This window comes from Furipterus horrens, unplaced genomic scaffold (assembly GCF_987537825.1).
Source record: "Furipterus horrens unplaced genomic scaffold, mFurHor1.1.pri manual_scaffold_4, whole genome shotgun sequence".
Taxonomy (NCBI): domain Eukaryota; kingdom Metazoa; phylum Chordata; class Mammalia; order Chiroptera; family Furipteridae; genus Furipterus; species Furipterus horrens.
Genome location: NW_028327174.1, coordinates 170141123 through 170157664, shown reverse-complemented (window position 1 = coordinate 170157664; position 16542 = coordinate 170141123). Strand labels below are relative to the sequence as shown.

Sequence of the window (16542 nt, the reverse complement as noted above, 5' to 3'; positions counted from 1 at the left end):
CAGGTCCCAGCTACACTTCTTAGGTACAATAATTGAGGTGTACCATGTTGGGATTTGGATTCACTAACAATTTACCAAATTTTAGGACCCTTTACTTGTAGCGACTTACTCAGTTTGGTGACAATGCTTTTTCCACGTGATGTTTGCAGGGGGATCAGAGGACATGATCTTGGTTGCTTGCTTGGGACATATTATTGTTTGGGGTGGTAGTGGTGTTTTTAATTGGACAATAATATGGTCATTTAAAAACAGGTTGTCATCTGGCCCTGGCCAGGTGGTTCAGTTATTTGGAGCATCATCTCATACACAAAAAAGATTACAGGTTTGATTCCTGGTCTGAGCATATACCTAGGTTGCAGGTTTGATCCCCAGTCAGGGTGCATACAGGGAGGCAGCTGATCAGTGTTTCTATCTCACATCAGTGTTTCTCTCTCTCTCTTCCTCTTCTCCTCTCCCTCTAAAATCAATAAAAACATAGCCTCAGGTAAGGATTAAAAATAATAATAAATAAAAAAGTTTTTTAAGTGTAGCTGTTATTGAGTACATTTTTAGTTTTTTACTCAAATAATAGTCACTGATCATGTTGGACAAGGTAGAAATTATTTTAATATTTTAAGAACCTAAATCTCCTTATAACCATCGCTTCCTTATGAACCTGTTTCTTTCTAGTTCCTCTTCTAAGCATGTACATAAATATATTTAAAGTTTCACATATTAAAATTCCAGTGCCTAGTAAAGAGGACTAGAAAGGTTCAAAAAAATCACCCCAGGGATAAGGTAGGTTTCATTACATCAATATCACAAGTACATATTAAACCAAAGAGTTCCACTAACTATAAAAACGGGTTTTACAGCACTGGAATAATTGTGAAAACAAAAAGGAAAAACATCCCTTAAGCCCTGTGGTTGCTTCCTGATAGAGAGGATAGACTTACGTTTCTTAACTTCTTGTCTTGCCCTCTGATATCTTCTGTTTCTGGTTATTTCCTCAACCTGGAGTTGTCTTATTTTGTTAAGTTCCTGTTTAGATTTTTCCTACCAGTGACATGTCTTCTTCTACAGGGTGAGGCGACGGCGAGATCAGGAAGATACCCCAAACCAAAGACACCCTGAGAACAAAGATAAAAGAAGCAAAGAGGACAAAGAAATTCAAAACAAGCACACAGAGAGGGAGGTGTCAGCAAAAGAGGAAAAGCCCATGCAGTGCACACCTCAGAAAGCCAGGCCGGGGAAGGCCGCTGTCGATCTGGTGAGAGAACGGACGCTCAGGCCGCCTGTGGAAAAGTGGAAAAGACCAGATGACAGAGACTTAAGAGAAAAACGTTGTTTTATTTGTGGACGAGAGGGGCACATTAAAAAAGAATGCCCGCAGTTTAAAGGCTCTCCAGGTATGGACACCAGCCACACTTTGATGTTTACAATCACATCTCAAGGGAAATCTCTTTTTTAGAGTTCTTTACTATTTCAGTTATATTTATTTCTTTAAGAAATCTAATGACTCAGAAAGATTTTGTTTTTAAGAAACTAACTCCCCGACCCCTTTAAATTCTTATATTTTATAAGTCTCAAACACTTATTCCTGGTTTTATTTAGGGGCTTATGAAAGTCATTTGGTTGACTTGTTAAATAAGATTATCAATGAAACGAAAAACTTGTCATCCCCAGTACTTAAAAATGTAGCTTAAGTGACCATAAAACAGGTTATAACTTGTGCTTCACTACCTAGTATGTGCACTTTTGAAATCAAAGTGCTGCCCAGCCATGAAGGCCTATCGTTCAGGTTATCCCCAGATGTCATCCTCGTGTTCAGTGACCCACCAGTATTTCTATTTGAATACATTCGTGCACATGCATAGAAAAGGCGCTAGAAGGAAATAGGTTATACAGTTAATAGTGGTTCTAACTGCAGAAGAAAATTATGGAGGATCTTTGGACTTTATCATTTAAATATTTTTCTGCAGTAAGCATGATTATTCTTATGATGAGGAAAAGTGTATTATCAGTCAGTAGTTCAAAATCATCCATAATCTTGCCTCTTTAAGTTATTGGATCTGAATTGACCCATTGTATTAAATGGGCCTACTGTTCATTGAGATTACCTTTTTAATGGACTGTTAGGAGTATGGGTCTTACATATATACAGTAAATTATGATTTACAGTTATGATTTATGCACTCACTTTTTCAGAGCAAACCTGTGAATGTGAATGAAATATGATTAGATTAGAAAAGAAACTTTTTTTTATTATAACAGTAACCCTATTTCTGTCCTCAATTGTACATGTTTGTGGACAGCATATGAAAAGTTAGCACTGCTAACAATTTCCTCAAAATGCTCACTCTAGTGTTTATTATTCTTGGAACACGAATACCTCTTCCCCATTTTACTGTATCAGTAGTGTGGTATCTTTCTTTTTTAGATGGGAAGTTTTAGACCTGTACTTTTTTCTTCTCCCCAAAAAAGCTTTATATACAAAGAACTATAATTTTAGACTAATAATTGATTTTAAAATACGACTTAAAGAACTCAGACAAATTAAAATTCTAGCTCTTTTGTCCTGATGTGGGACATATGCCAGAATAAAATGAGTTTCTTTTATGAGTATAAGAGGTAAATGTATTTAACCGAAATTAAAATAATAGCTATAGCTAATATTCATTGAGTGCTTACTATAGGTCAGACACTATTTTAACTACTGGGGTAACTATTTTAACTACTGGGGTAATTTCATCTAATTTTCACCACAGCCCCATCAAATGTTTACAGATAGCCCCAGTTTACAGATGAGGGAACGAAACAGTATGGATAAGAGGTAATGGAGTTCTGCCAAAATTATTTTTGTAGGCTACCCTTCAGAGGAACTCAGGTCTGTGTTACTAGCAGCTTGAAGCACATTGTCTTTGGGTTCTTCAGCCCCTGTGGCCCCAGCGCTGAGGGCTTTCTTCCTCTAGCTGGCAGCAAGTTTTAAGTTGCCTACTAGTGAAGCTCTCACAGTCGTTAGAGGAGTGGTTCTGGCGGGTTGGAGCACCAGCTAATCAAAGGGAGAAGGGATATCCTGGGGCGAGAGTGGGTATTATCCAACCAAAGGAAAAGCACTAGAATCTTGGTCACTCTAGAATGCAGTATTTACACATTAAATCAAGAAGTTGTCATATTGTAAAAGTAAAATGAGGAGTGGGGCTGGAGTGTAGTGAATTTTCTCCAGTAGCAATTAAAAATAATCAGCTGCTCCTTCCTGTCTAAAAGTCATGCTTTCTCTCATTTCTTCAAATACATTATTATTCTGTCCACATGACATACTGAGTGGAGCTTCTGTCATATCAGCAGAAAATCTTTCTGTGCCCCATGAGCCAAGTCAGGGCACATGCCTGGGTTGTGGGTTTGGTCTCGGTAAGAGTGCGTGTGGAAGGCAACCCAATCGATACTTCTCTCCCTCTCTTTCTTCCTACCTTTCCTTCTCTCTAGAAATCAAAAATAAAATTTCTTTAGAAAATGTCAAACTTTAAAAAAATAAAATCTTTCTGTAAAAGTTTGAAAACAAGGCTACTGCTTTCAGTTTAAAGTAGGAACAAAAAGTACTGATTTCTTTCTTAGGTATGTTTAAATCAGATTTTGTATTTGGATCGCTTTTGTCACCTAGTCCTTTGAAACCAAGTGACACATTTGTTCAGGTAAACTTAGCTCAGACCTGAGCAAGAAGGCCTTCCGTCACTGTCTGTTCAGCAAACATTTACTGGGTGCTAGCAGCTCTGTGCCAGGGCATGAGGTGGTGGGCGGGCCAAAGCCCTGACTCTCCTTCTGGCTAACCCTTGTCTCCCTCACTCTGCCCTCAGCCCCATGTGGTGAGGGACTTGCTATGCCTGGGACGGCAGGGCGTGCTGGAAGGATCCCTGCATCTGTGTCTTGCTTTTCAGGTAGCTTGCAAAGTTCTGCCACCCACATGCCTAATTGCAGCTCTCCTTGGATACGGTTACGGTTTTAAAGCTGTTTCGGATGCTATGCCTTTCGATTTTGTAAACCAGTGTATTTCATTTTTTAGGCAGTGCTTTTACATGAAGACAAAAAGAAACAAAAAGCAACTATATTTTTGAGTCCCCAGTCAGGTATGTGGTTAAAAAAAAAACAAATGTGTGTTATTTTATTTACTGCATAGTTTACCACATGCCTTTTGAGACACTTCCTTTGACTAGGTGGTTTTAACAGGGATTAGACATCAGAATCACTTGGGGAACTTTTAAAAATACTGTTGCCCTGCCCCCACCTTCATTTCCTGATTCACATTCTTCAAGGGTTAGGCTTGGGCCTGTGTATTTTTTCATGTTATAGATGATTCTTATACCAACCCTGAGTAGGAACCATGGTCCTCTCTTATGTGTTCCTCCTCCATGCTTTTTGTTTCTGCTTTGATATTGCCACTGCGCTGCCAGCAGTGTAATCTCTTCATGGAGATTGTTCACTGCACCAAAGTAAGGAAAGAAAGTAATTGGCGCCCGGACTAGGTCAGGGTAGGTGGGTCTGTCTGGATCATGTAGCGCCTATTGACAGCATTAAGTGAGGACTGCTGTCTTTTGAAGGTAGCACCAATACGATTTTTGATGAATTGGGTGACAGAGTATGACAAAATGAATCAGATGACACTGATATTTGGCTTGAGCAACTAGAAGAATGGAGGTTGAATTTTCTATGGTAGGAAATACTCAGGAAGATCAGGTTGTGGGGAGAAAGAGCACTTAGTTTTAGACATGAAAGTTTAAGAAACCTGCTAGATATCTAGGTAGAGATGCGAAACAGACAGTTGCATATACAAGCCTGGTTTTTAGAGCGGAGGTCCAGGCTGCAGATATAAATTTGAGGAGTAACAGTGTATAATAGTATTTAAAGGCCTGGGTGTGAGTGAGATCACCTAGGAAGTATATGCAGATAGAGAAGAGGAAAGCATTTTGAGATTCAGGTGGAAAATAAAGGAGACAGAAAAACAGGTCTGTGAGGGAGCAGAAGCAGCAAGAGAGCTCTATCCTAGAGTCCAAGTGGAGGAAGTGCCTCAAAGAGAATGGACGGACCGTTTTTATGAATTGCTGCTCGTAGATACGCTGCAGAGGTAGAGAGAATTAAGCATGGGATTTGGCAGTGCAGGAGTTACTCATGACTTTGAAAAGTGCTACTCCTTTGGAGTAGGGGAGAGAAAACCCTGATTGGAGGGAGTTCTGGTGAGGAATGCTGGAAGAGGAATTGAAAGCAATGTAACTTGAGCTGTGGGTGCACAGTGCCAGGTCCCTAGGTCTGTGTGCAGATACTAAAAGGGAGGGGAAACAAGGAGACTGAAGGCCTTTTTCTGGTGGTTCAAGAGGGCTTCTGAGTCCTGAAACAGAAGGGAGGAAATTGGGTCCAAAAAGAAAAATAAAGTAATTTTAATGTACTACTTTTTCAGCTTTTTTGTTAAGAAGGGATGAAACTATAAACTTGATGCAAACATCCTGAATCTGGCCTGCAGACATCCTTAGTAACTGCTTAGGGGTGTCTCTCTCTCTCTCAGCCTCCCCCCTTTCCTTTCTCCTCTCTCCCTCTCTCATCTTATTCAAAAGAGTAGGGTTAAAGGAGGGACATTTTATAAGCAGGTGTAGTCTTTTGAACTCGATCATATAATATATGAGAAAAGTTAAGTTTTTGAAATTTTAAAACTTCATTGAAACCTGACATTTTTGTATGTAATGTCACACAACTCACATCTTTCTTGCTCAGCTTTTACATTATCATATTATGCTAAAGCGCAAGCAACTCTTTGCCTTTAGAGAGATACCTGTGTGTGTCTACCAATCTTGTGTCAGAAACTGCACTCTCAGATCCTCAGCAGCCGCCTCAGCCCCGCAGGAGAGAGAGCTCCTCCCTGCTTTCTCCAGCCCAGTGCCAGGCCGCAGTGATCGTCCCAGGAGAGCTAAGAAAGCTAAGGAATGTTTGCTTGTCTCTACTTGGAATGTTGTTAATAAGAGAAAAATAAATGGAATTATTAAGTTATTTAATTATTTTCATTTGTTATTGCCAGGGTCAGTTATCTCAAATATATAAAATCATCTAAAAAGAAATGGGCATTTATTTTTATGATCTGTGAACTTTACAGTTGGTGGTTTTTTTAATGATTGGAGAAAACATTTGAAATGGCATTAAATCTTTTCAAAAGCATGGGGACTGAGATTTGTATACAGAGTGAGGCCAGATAATTCAAAGAAACAGAAATCTTTAAAGAACTGCCACCCTTACCCAAAAGGGGAATGGTGTGCGTGAAAGGTAAAGAAAGACACAGAGGCGCAGTGAGGAAATTCAAGAGCAGCTGTTTCCTGAAGTTCTGTAATTGGTTTCAGTAGAATGCATGGACTTAAAAACAAGAAAAGTGCTACTGGGAAAACCCCCCAAATCAAATGGAAGTGAAATGAGAATGGGCCTATTGTGAGATGATTTGATTGACAAGAAAAGCAGCCATGAAAGATGGATAAGGAGGTTGACAGGCTGCCCCTGGAAGCACCTTTTAACAGATGAAAACCTATGGGAAACAGACTCCCAACACAGTTTATGGGATTGTTTCCCAGAAATCCTCTCAGAGTTTGAGGGTCACTTGGTCAGCATATGTAAACAAGCCAAAAGAGGGTTGCTATTATAAGCTTCACCCTTGAACAGATATTTCCAGAGCATGTTCTACAGGAAAAAGACCGATTCTTGCTTAGAGTGATTCTTGCTTAGTTTAGATGTTCATTTTGCAAAGGGTAAAATGTTTAAGAACATCAGCTCTGTACTCAGATTGCATTGTATAATTTATAGTTTCATAATTTTGAAACACCTGTTTAGCCTCTACTTGCCTCAGTTTCCTCATCTGTTCTAAGGGGATAATAATAATAGTAGTAGTAGTAGTAGTAGTAGTAGTAGTTGTAGTAATACCTGACTCGTAGGGATGTTGAGAAATCCATGTAAAAGCATTTACCTGCATATAGCAAGAACAGAGCAGAGGTTTGTGGGGGTGGTGATTCATTGATATTTCTGCAGAGATATGTCATCATTGTTCCTGCTAAAGGTTTTACACATCTTGAAAGCAGAATATTACTGTAATTTTTTAATTGCTGGAGGAATAGATGTTAGACATAGAAATGGCATTACCCATTGACTGTAAGTTAGGATTTCTCTAACTATATTTAAGTAAGAAGCTGACATTTATAAATCTTTTGAGCAACTATAAAACTTAAATTTACTACAGAAGAAAAATTACTATACCAGAAAAAAAATGTTTTACATGGTTAAAATCTATTTTTTCCAATAAATTAAATTCTTCAAGGAAATAATAAGATAGCTGGTAAGGCAGTCAAATTTATCCATGATAAATTTACCCAAATTATCTATGTTACAAATGTGAATGTCCCCACTGTAAGTTATATTAAGTTTCCCAAAACTTTCCTTCTAACATAGTCTGTTGGTATGTACAGCCCCTGCTCTTGCACATTAGCTGTGTCGACCTTACGTAGGAGGTTAGCTTCTCTGAGCTCCAGGTGTCTCAACTATAAAACTGCAGTCGCATCATCTATCTCTCTGGGTGCTGAGAAGATGCACCCAGTTTGTAGTAAGCACTCAGCCAGGTTCCCTTTCCTCTCCTAATACGTGCCTCCATTCCTTTCCACTAAGCTACGATACATATAGTTCTTAACTCCTAAACGAGTTAGTATTTAGTAGAAAATTAAATGAATCATGATTATAAACTGACTTAATGCGTAAGTTAATTACTCTGGTTTAAATATAACAATTTATTCAGTATGAGAGTCTCAAAAAACTTTTTTTTAATCCTTAATCCTCCTCCATTTTTGTAAAGAAAATTAAGTTTCTAAAGAAACTACCTACCTATCTCTTCATTTATTCCATTTTAATCCCATGGTTTAAAATCTTAAAAATTAAAGATGCTATATATAAAGAGATTAATGGATATCTTTTCTCCCCCATGTGATGTATAGTTATACAATGTTTTCCCTTGCCCAGAATGTTAAAACTTACTTATTAAAAAAAAAAAACTATTTATGATAGTAAATTTAAAATAATAGAAGTATATATTTTTAAATAGTATGAGATCTTATTATCTGTGAATATATAGATCATTCTTTTTATATCAGGTATTTTTGATATTTTAGTATATTACTATATTATTATTTATTTAATCATTCCTGATTAAGGGACTATTTTCAAATATATGGTAGAGTATTATCTTCAAAATTGTTTTGCTTATATACTCTTCTGCAAAATATTGGAAGTCTGTATATTTCTTTGTATATTTTTAACTTGATTTCTAAATTTTTCATCATAGTTAGAAAGTTTGTAATTTCTGGAGGAGGTAATATAAATATTGGATTTATAAAATACAACTTCTAAATAAGCCTTAAATGTATCAAATGAAATATAAATATTCAGAAATTTTGTATCATTTTCCTTTTAATCCTTGAATACCTTTGTTTCACTTCCACAGAATTTCATCTTAAGATGATATATTTTTTATCATATATTTCAAGCATTTTATTGATCAGCCTGTCATAGTTATCTGTAACAAAAATATTTATGTAAATTGGAATTTTAAGCTTTTATTTAGTTTCAAAGTGTAAAAGTGTAAATTTTCAATTATCAGAATATAACTGATCAAAGCAAATGTTACAGATTTTTATGCAAAATTACTTTTTATGTTTACATACTAAAAATGACTGTCATTTAATTAAATAGATGGGATTTTCCCCAGTGCATCTGTGTATCTTTGGACCAATACTCCTTATTGCAGGAATGAAAACAGTGTTCCTTTTCATTACTATTTCTATTTTTTTGTTTTTTGTTTTTTGTTTTTATGGTTGGTAGATATATAGAAACCTCAGTGGTCTTTATGATAGCAAATTAAAATAATAGAAATTCTTTTGACAGTTTGGGAATAGGAGATTTATTACAACAGTGACTCTTAATTATTTTTCATTCATTACGTGTCCGAAAATCACATAAGAATATATCATCAGAAGCTATTTGTGATTATCAGCTATCAATGTACTTTAACAGTGGGTTTTCAGTAGAGGCATCTGCATTTATCACTGACCCATCATTTTGTTTGCCTCCTTACCTCTCTAGGCTTTTTCACTCCAGAGCAACATACCACATTAAGGCTTGGATGGTTAGGAGATGTGCCTTTTATATTACAGTGATCTCACCCTAGGAAATGGGCATGTACAGTAGAGGAATTACAAAAGGGAAGCTGGAAAGGAAAACTGGTGTGATTCCTAGGAGCTAGCCCAAAGCCTTGGCTGGGAAGGTATTCTTAAAATATTCAGACAGAAATTGAGAGGCTGCAATCAACTCTCTTGAAACCCCTTCCCCACTTTTCTTGTTAAGTCAGCTCAGGAATACATGTACCCGGGTTTGAAGATGACTATGTATATAAAACACTATAAAGAATAATTGCATATTTGCCTCGGCATATATACTTAGGATAAATTCCTAGTTAGAATGACAGGTTAAAAATAGGCACATTTCAACAGTGGTATCAATAATGCCAGCTTGTCATTGTTGGCAATCCCAGAGTCATTCACAACCTGTTTCTCATACCCTCACTTCATTGGGATAGTCTGTTTTTCAGTATGCTTGAATTTCCGTTATGACCATTGAACTATAATATTTTTTTTACATGTTTTCATTTGTATTTCTTCGTGTTACATCTTTTATCAGAGTATCCATCTTTGTTTTTAGTTCTTTCTACATGAAACCTCGTTTATGCTTTGTCAAATGTGTTAGAACATCCTTCCACATCTCCATCCCCAGTTTATTTTTTCAACCTTATTTATGATTTGTTTTGCCAGACAGACATTTGTTTGCTTGTTTGTTTCTTCTAGTAGTTTGATCTCAAACAAACTTTTGGGTAGTTTCAAGTCATGCTTACACAATCTTACGAATGTCATGTTCTTTCCCCAGATTAAAGTTCACTCATATTTTAGTTCTGTTGGTTTTGAAGTTTCTTTAAGTATGCTGAGATTTATTTTTATATATAGGGGGTTACATGAATAGATGATACAGTAAATTACTAGAAAAGAATGGTTTCTTAACATTTTGGGAAACATAAAAAGATATAACAACTACCCATCTACTAGAGAACTGGCTTTTTTTTTTTCCACATTCTCTTTTCAATCTTTCTTTAATAAAAGATTAAAATAATGAAAGTGCCCTTTCACTGCCACCCCCAAGCCCATTCTGTTCGTCACGTGCCCCACCATCCCAGAGGCAGTCACACTTATGAGTTCAGGTACCCTTCAGTTCTTCATTAAATGACATTGTGCTGTATAAAATTATTTGCAACCTGCTTTTTCATATCTATTTTTAACAAAATGGTTTAAAAATTTTATACATGTTCCTGTGTATAGATTAGGGGTACTTTTTTACAGTATTCCATCATATGAATGCAGACTATTGTATGTATCCATTACCTAGTACAAGAGCATTTAGACTGCATCTGATTTTATGCTGTTATAAAGTGTTGTGGTGAACATTCTTGTGTGAGTATCCTTGAGCATAGGTGAGAGATTCTATTGGGTTTGTGTACCCAGAAGTCAAATTGTTAGGTCATAGCATATTTGTATTTTCAGTTTAGTTAGATGCTGACAAATCACTCCCACCAGCAATGTTTATTTTTGCATATCTGATTAGTGAAAAATACTTTAGTGTTGTTCTAATGTATATTTTCTTGACTCCAGTAAAGCTAAGCTCCTCTTTATATATTTACTGACCAGTTGGAGTTCCTCTTCTGTTAATTTCCTGTTCAGATCATTTGCTCATTTGTCTGTTCCCTTACTAATTTGTAAGGGTTCATCATTTATCCTGAATACTGCTCCATTATTATATACATTCCAGGTATCTCCCTCCACTGTATTTTGTCTTCTAGCTTGTGTGTGTTGCCACTCCAAAATTTTTAATTTTTAATTTTGTGATAATCGAATGTTTGGTTTTCTATGAGTAGTTTTTTTTATCATAGTTATATGTGGTTCATGATTCCAAAGTCATCTTTAAGAAATTCTTCCCTAACCTGAGGTCATAAAGATATCCATCTATATTTTCTTTACTATCTTTAAAACTCTTTTTCCAATTTAGGTATTTAATATATCTGGATTGTGTGTAAAGTATGAGAGAGTGATCTAATCATTTTTCCCCTCATATGAAAAGCCTATCCTCAATACTTTGTGTAGTTCAGACTATCAAAGATGTGTGCCTATAGACTGGTAGACACTGTGATTTACCAAAGCTCCAATAGAGTACTTTGTTTCTTCCTGACCTTTAACACTTGTTTCACTGTGAGTTGACTGTCTAGATGATTCCCTCCTTTGAAAAGTTTGCTTTTGAGAGCTTAAGTTTTTATTTGCATACTTAATATGTTTGCTTCTGAGAACTTAGAAAGTATATATAGTTAAGTGAAATTAAATAAAGACCATTTTATACTTGCTCCATTCTAGAGCATTAACTACTATTTAGGTTTTGGAGGTAAAGTCTTTCCATCTTTTTATATCAATGTGATAATAATTTAACATTTATTGAGTACTTTCTGTGTGCTAGGTACTATTTTATTTGCTTTATATGTATTTTTTTAATCTTTACAATAATGCCAAGGGAGTAGGTATTAGCATCCTGATTTTACAGATGAGGAAAAGGAGCACCAAATACAGGGTGATCAAAAGTAGGTTTACAAGTAAATCATACAATAAATAATAATACAAGAATAAACTGTGTTTTGCATACTCACAACTGTAAACGTACTTTGCTGATCCCTGTATATATGGTTGGTGGGGTTTTTCATGAGTATGTTTGTTTTTAACTTTTATTTATGAAAATACTATTCATGTGGGTTTATAATCTGCTTTTTTTCATGTTATTCTGTGCATACCTGGTATTATACTCTGTTCATAATACACTTAGTCATATTACAAGTTTTGGACATACTTATTGAGGTATATGTGAATATTCATTTAGCAAAATTTCTACCCACCTCTCTGTCCTGATCTTCCTTTAAACAATTTGTTGATCAGAAATTCATGTCTTGTTTAATTTAGTTTTTGATTACCTATTGATATTGAAAATTTTTATATACTCATATGCTATTTTTTCTCTTTCATATAGTGCTTGTATCTATTGTTCATCTTATTGATTTGTAAGTTTTCTTGTTAAGCATAGCAAGCCATTTTCATAAGGTAATGTGCTTAGAAAACTTCCCCACCTCAATATTATATAAATATTCACTACTTTTTATACTTTGACTCCCTGATATTTAATTCTTTAATTCATTTGGAATTGGATGGAGAGGAAGGGTATGATGTGAGGGAGGAAACTAACTTCTCCCTAACCCCGCCAAAATTACTTACTTGACACAATACCAGTTATTGAAAAAAATCCTTACTTTCTACTATTGATTTGAAATGCAGCCTATTTTCTTAGGCACAATCATGTAAGAACTTCTCAATTTTCTTGTCTCACCAATCTATTTGTTTAGAATCCAGAACAGAAAGTATTAACTGATCTGTGTGTGGTTTTAATTAGTAATCCTTCTTTCTGCAACCGTATTAAAATGATGTCACTCCAGCATCTTGTTTACATTTAAACAGACTTTAGGCGTATGTTTACTAGATCACATTCCATATACTGTGTACTTTCTTTATGTCTAGTCTAATTACTTAATTCAGAACAAGTGACCAATTCCAATATGAAAAGTTTCTGTGAATAATTAACAATAAGAAGTAATGTTACGGACTTTGCAATGACATGAGGCTTATTTTATTTATGTTGGGTTTTGTTTCTTCTCCTCCTCTAGGTAGCCTTTCCAGTAAATATATGACTCAGGGAAAAGCCTCAGCGAAGAGGACCCAACAAGAATCATGAGGGAAGGAAAACACAGCACTCTCCATGGCTGCTCAGGCGTTCTTAATCACTTTCAAAATTAAGTTCATTTTGCAGGACACAGCAGCATAGATCAGGCTTCAACTTAACATTGAAGGGAAATGTCAAATTTTCTTAAACTGAATGAAATTCTTAATAAGGAAAAAAAAATTTTTTTAAATGTAGTCTTACCTACCACAAATCCTCATAGATTTAAGGGTTTTAATAGAAAGCCATGATATATGTATTTAAGCTAGGTAATTTTTTTTTTTTAAATGTAACTATGGGCCAGTATTCAGTGAATACAATTTCATGGTTTTTAATTCTTTTCAGATCACACTAAAATGGTGTGTTGATAAACCCCAAGTAAATTAATCTTTTCTTTCCTATAAATTCCCTTTTTTTTGTTGTTGTTTTGAAGAAGGGAAATTGGAAATTATATTTATTGTTTACTGAATTCTCGTGGGAAAGCGTGTCAAATATGTGTGAACTGCTACTACTGTATTTACAATTTACAAACCTTATTTTATTGATATTTGTAGAAGTGATAACATGAACATGATTACCTGTTTATGTGCGTCTTCCGTGGATGAGCAATATCAACAAGAGGCTCTTTGGTTTTTTCCCTCTCTAATTTTAATTATGTCAACATATAACTATGATGCTCATGAAAATGAAGTGAGGAAAACAAGTAGACCTGTTTGCTGCTAAAAACATTTTCAAAGGAAAAATGATAAAAGTGCTTTTTACTTTTTATGATATTCAGAAATTAGGGTGGAGAACTTCAAAAAAATCCCTGGCAATTAAAGAGGTTATTTCTGCCAATCACAAATTTGGTTGTCATTTTGGGTCTGACTAGAACCCTCATGGAACTGTTCTGTAACTTAACAAGCCCTTCAGAAGCAGTACATGGTCAGGACAATGCTTCGTTTTGATTTTGAAATAAAAGCAAAATTTTGACCTGTAATTTTATACACCTCCATTTCTAGCAGGAATCCTGAATTTTATGAGGAAACTAGATCAAGGAGCAAGGGCAGTACAGATCCACTCTTTAGCTTGTGCTCCCTTTGCTTGTGCTCACGCGACCTGGTGTTCGTTGACACCTACTGTGTGGCAAACGTTGGGAATGCATAAACAGGCACAGTCTTAGGGAGACAGATACGTTAGAGAGATGCAGAGGGTGCTTGCTGGGCAAGCATTCCCAGAGAGAAGAGAACTCAAAAAATACACACCCATGGCCCTTCTTTTAAATGCATTGCTGGAAAAGATGTTCCAGCTAAAGAAGAATCATATAAAAATTAACTTTAGAACTACAAAAATAGAAAGAATCAGTTATCCCTCCTTACCCACTTTGAATGAACACAAACGCATGAATTACCGTAAGTGGACTGTGCAGCCTGGGCTGGAATCTGCTCTACCTGACTCCTCAGCTGCTGCTCTTCTGAGCTCTTCTCTTGCCTTCATGCATGGAAGTCAGCTTGACTGGGCATACAGTTATTGTCACACTTTCTGTGGAAAGCCCATTGATGCTGATGTCTTCCGGCATTAGAGCATAAGTCTGAGGCCAGCCAAATTTTTATCCCTTTGTAGATTTCATTTTCCTGCTTGGATGGTTCTGTGTTTATTTATCCCTGTAACCTTTGTGTCGGTGACTTTTGCCTGAAACAAAATGGAATCCAATGTATCTCCCTAAACGTTCTTAATATTTTTTTTCAAAAATACTTTTGTCTTAGTATTCTTTTCTCATTTTTTTCCTTCATGCTAAGAAAACTTCTCAAATGTATTTTCCCCATGACTGGCTTTATTTTTAGTGTCATTCTGCTGTTTGCTGTTTCAAACATAAATTTTGTCATCTGACATCTAATTTTCTTGAACTTCACTCACCTTCCTTTCCTTCTCACTTTAATTTTTATTTTCTTTTCATAGAGACCGTGTTTTCTTATAAGGATGTTAAAAGTTTCCCACATTCCATTCTGATTTCCAAAGTAGATTCTACCCACTGTATTATGCTTTTTGGTCATTGGGACAGTAACCAGTATTTGCCAGCAGACCTGGAGAATGGATTGCCCTTGGTTTTGTGCTCTCTTTATCTGGATGCTGGTCAGAGCCCCTTCTCAGTGTACCCTGGGGACAGACACATCTGCTCCATGCCATGTCCAGTTCCCAGGGTGTAGCTATCTTTTAAATGCAGCTGGCCGTCTCTCTTAACACACTCTACAAATGCCCCACTATTGGGGTTCTCCTTTTCTCTTTCAGGAACAGGCAAAAATATGAAATCCATTTTTGTAGCTCCAATCAATACTTACTAATCTCTTACTCAATTTGTACAGTATCAGCAATGTACACACTTAGAGATGTTGTTTAAATGTTCTGAGATAACCTCAGTTTATTTTTTTATCTTAAATTTTATTTCACAAATGGTGCTATTTTTTAAAAAAATTTTTCTTGAGTAGAAAAATTTATGGTTAAAAGGGTTCATAGTGTTACAAGCCAAAAAATAAAAAAATGTTGAAAAGCAAAAATAGAATTTAATGATCCCTACCCCCCATAAAAATGTAAAAATGTGCCCAGTGCTTCTTTCTTTGAAAGCTGGCCTGTATGGACAGCAGTCAAGACTGGCAAACTTCACTGTGTGATATTCTGGACTTAATGGGGGTCTAGCTCTGCCAGTTTTCCAGCTATAAGTGTGGCACTCTCCTTAACGTGTTGGCAGTTCCGTTTCCTTACCTATAAAATGGAAAACATGCGTGCCTTTCCACAATGTAGAGAGGATCAGGTGAGGCCTTACTAGGAAAAGATGTTTTAAAATGTCTAGAACCCTGAAACTAAATCCTGAGGCACAGTATTGAACATATCCCTATTGAAAGTTTTTAACCTATTAGTGGAAATCTAAAAATGGTTACAGCTTGCAATCTTCAACAGTTCCCAGCCCCGCCTCGTTTCCACACCACGTAACAGCTGCTGCTCTGAGATAAAGCAGTGCACATATTTCTCAGTCACAAAAACTCTTCTAACACCAACTTAAGGGAACTGTACCAGTTTCAAATAGCACTGGGTATTACTGAACCACTGACAGGTAGATTTTGTGACTCAGCACTTAATATGCAAAACACCTAACCAAGTTAAAAACTGAGTAGTGGGTATTAAATAAAGAAAAGAAGGCTGTTAAGTACATACAGGATCCTGAATCAGAAAACTTAGAAGTAGACGTTTTTTTAAAAAGTAGTACCTGATGCTTTATATTAAAAGGCTTGAGTTTAAAGCACCCGTTGTAAAATAGCCGCACCAACATTCCGGTCCTGTACAGGTGAGTTGTGAGGCTACTGGGACACAGTGCCCAGCGGTTCTGAAAGCTGTCAAGTGCTACACAACTGATACTTCAATAACTGATTAAAATGGTAACAGGTCCTTTTTTTAATTTGTATTAACTTATTTTTTAGTGCAGTTTGGGTTCACCGAGAAACTGAGCAGAAAGTACAGTTTCCATATGCCCCCACAAGCCAACTTCCCCACTATCCACATCCTGCACCAGGGTGGGACATTTGTTACAATTCACAAACTTAAGGGACACACCACTATCACCTGAAGTCCATGCATAGGTTACAGTAGAATTCATTTTTGGCGTCGTACCTT

General features: G+C 36.1%; 1 protein-coding gene across 1 annotated transcript in view; it reads left to right on the top strand.

Annotated features, from left to right (window-relative positions):
* The window catches only part of TUT7 (terminal uridylyl transferase 7), a 54197-nt gene extending 39567 nt beyond the window's left edge, over window positions 1–14630 (top strand). The window contains exons 26-29 of the mRNA XM_090274245.1: window positions 1063–1388; window positions 3595–3671; window positions 4040–4103; window positions 12845–14630. Of these exons, the coding sequence (XP_090130371.1) occupies window positions 1063–1388; window positions 3595–3671; window positions 4040–4103; window positions 12845–12912 (535 nt within the window). The 3' untranslated portion in view covers window positions 12913–14630. The remainder of the gene's footprint in view (window positions 1–1062; window positions 1389–3594; window positions 3672–4039; window positions 4104–12844) is intronic.
* Window positions 14631–16542: the final 1912 nt, after the last annotated feature.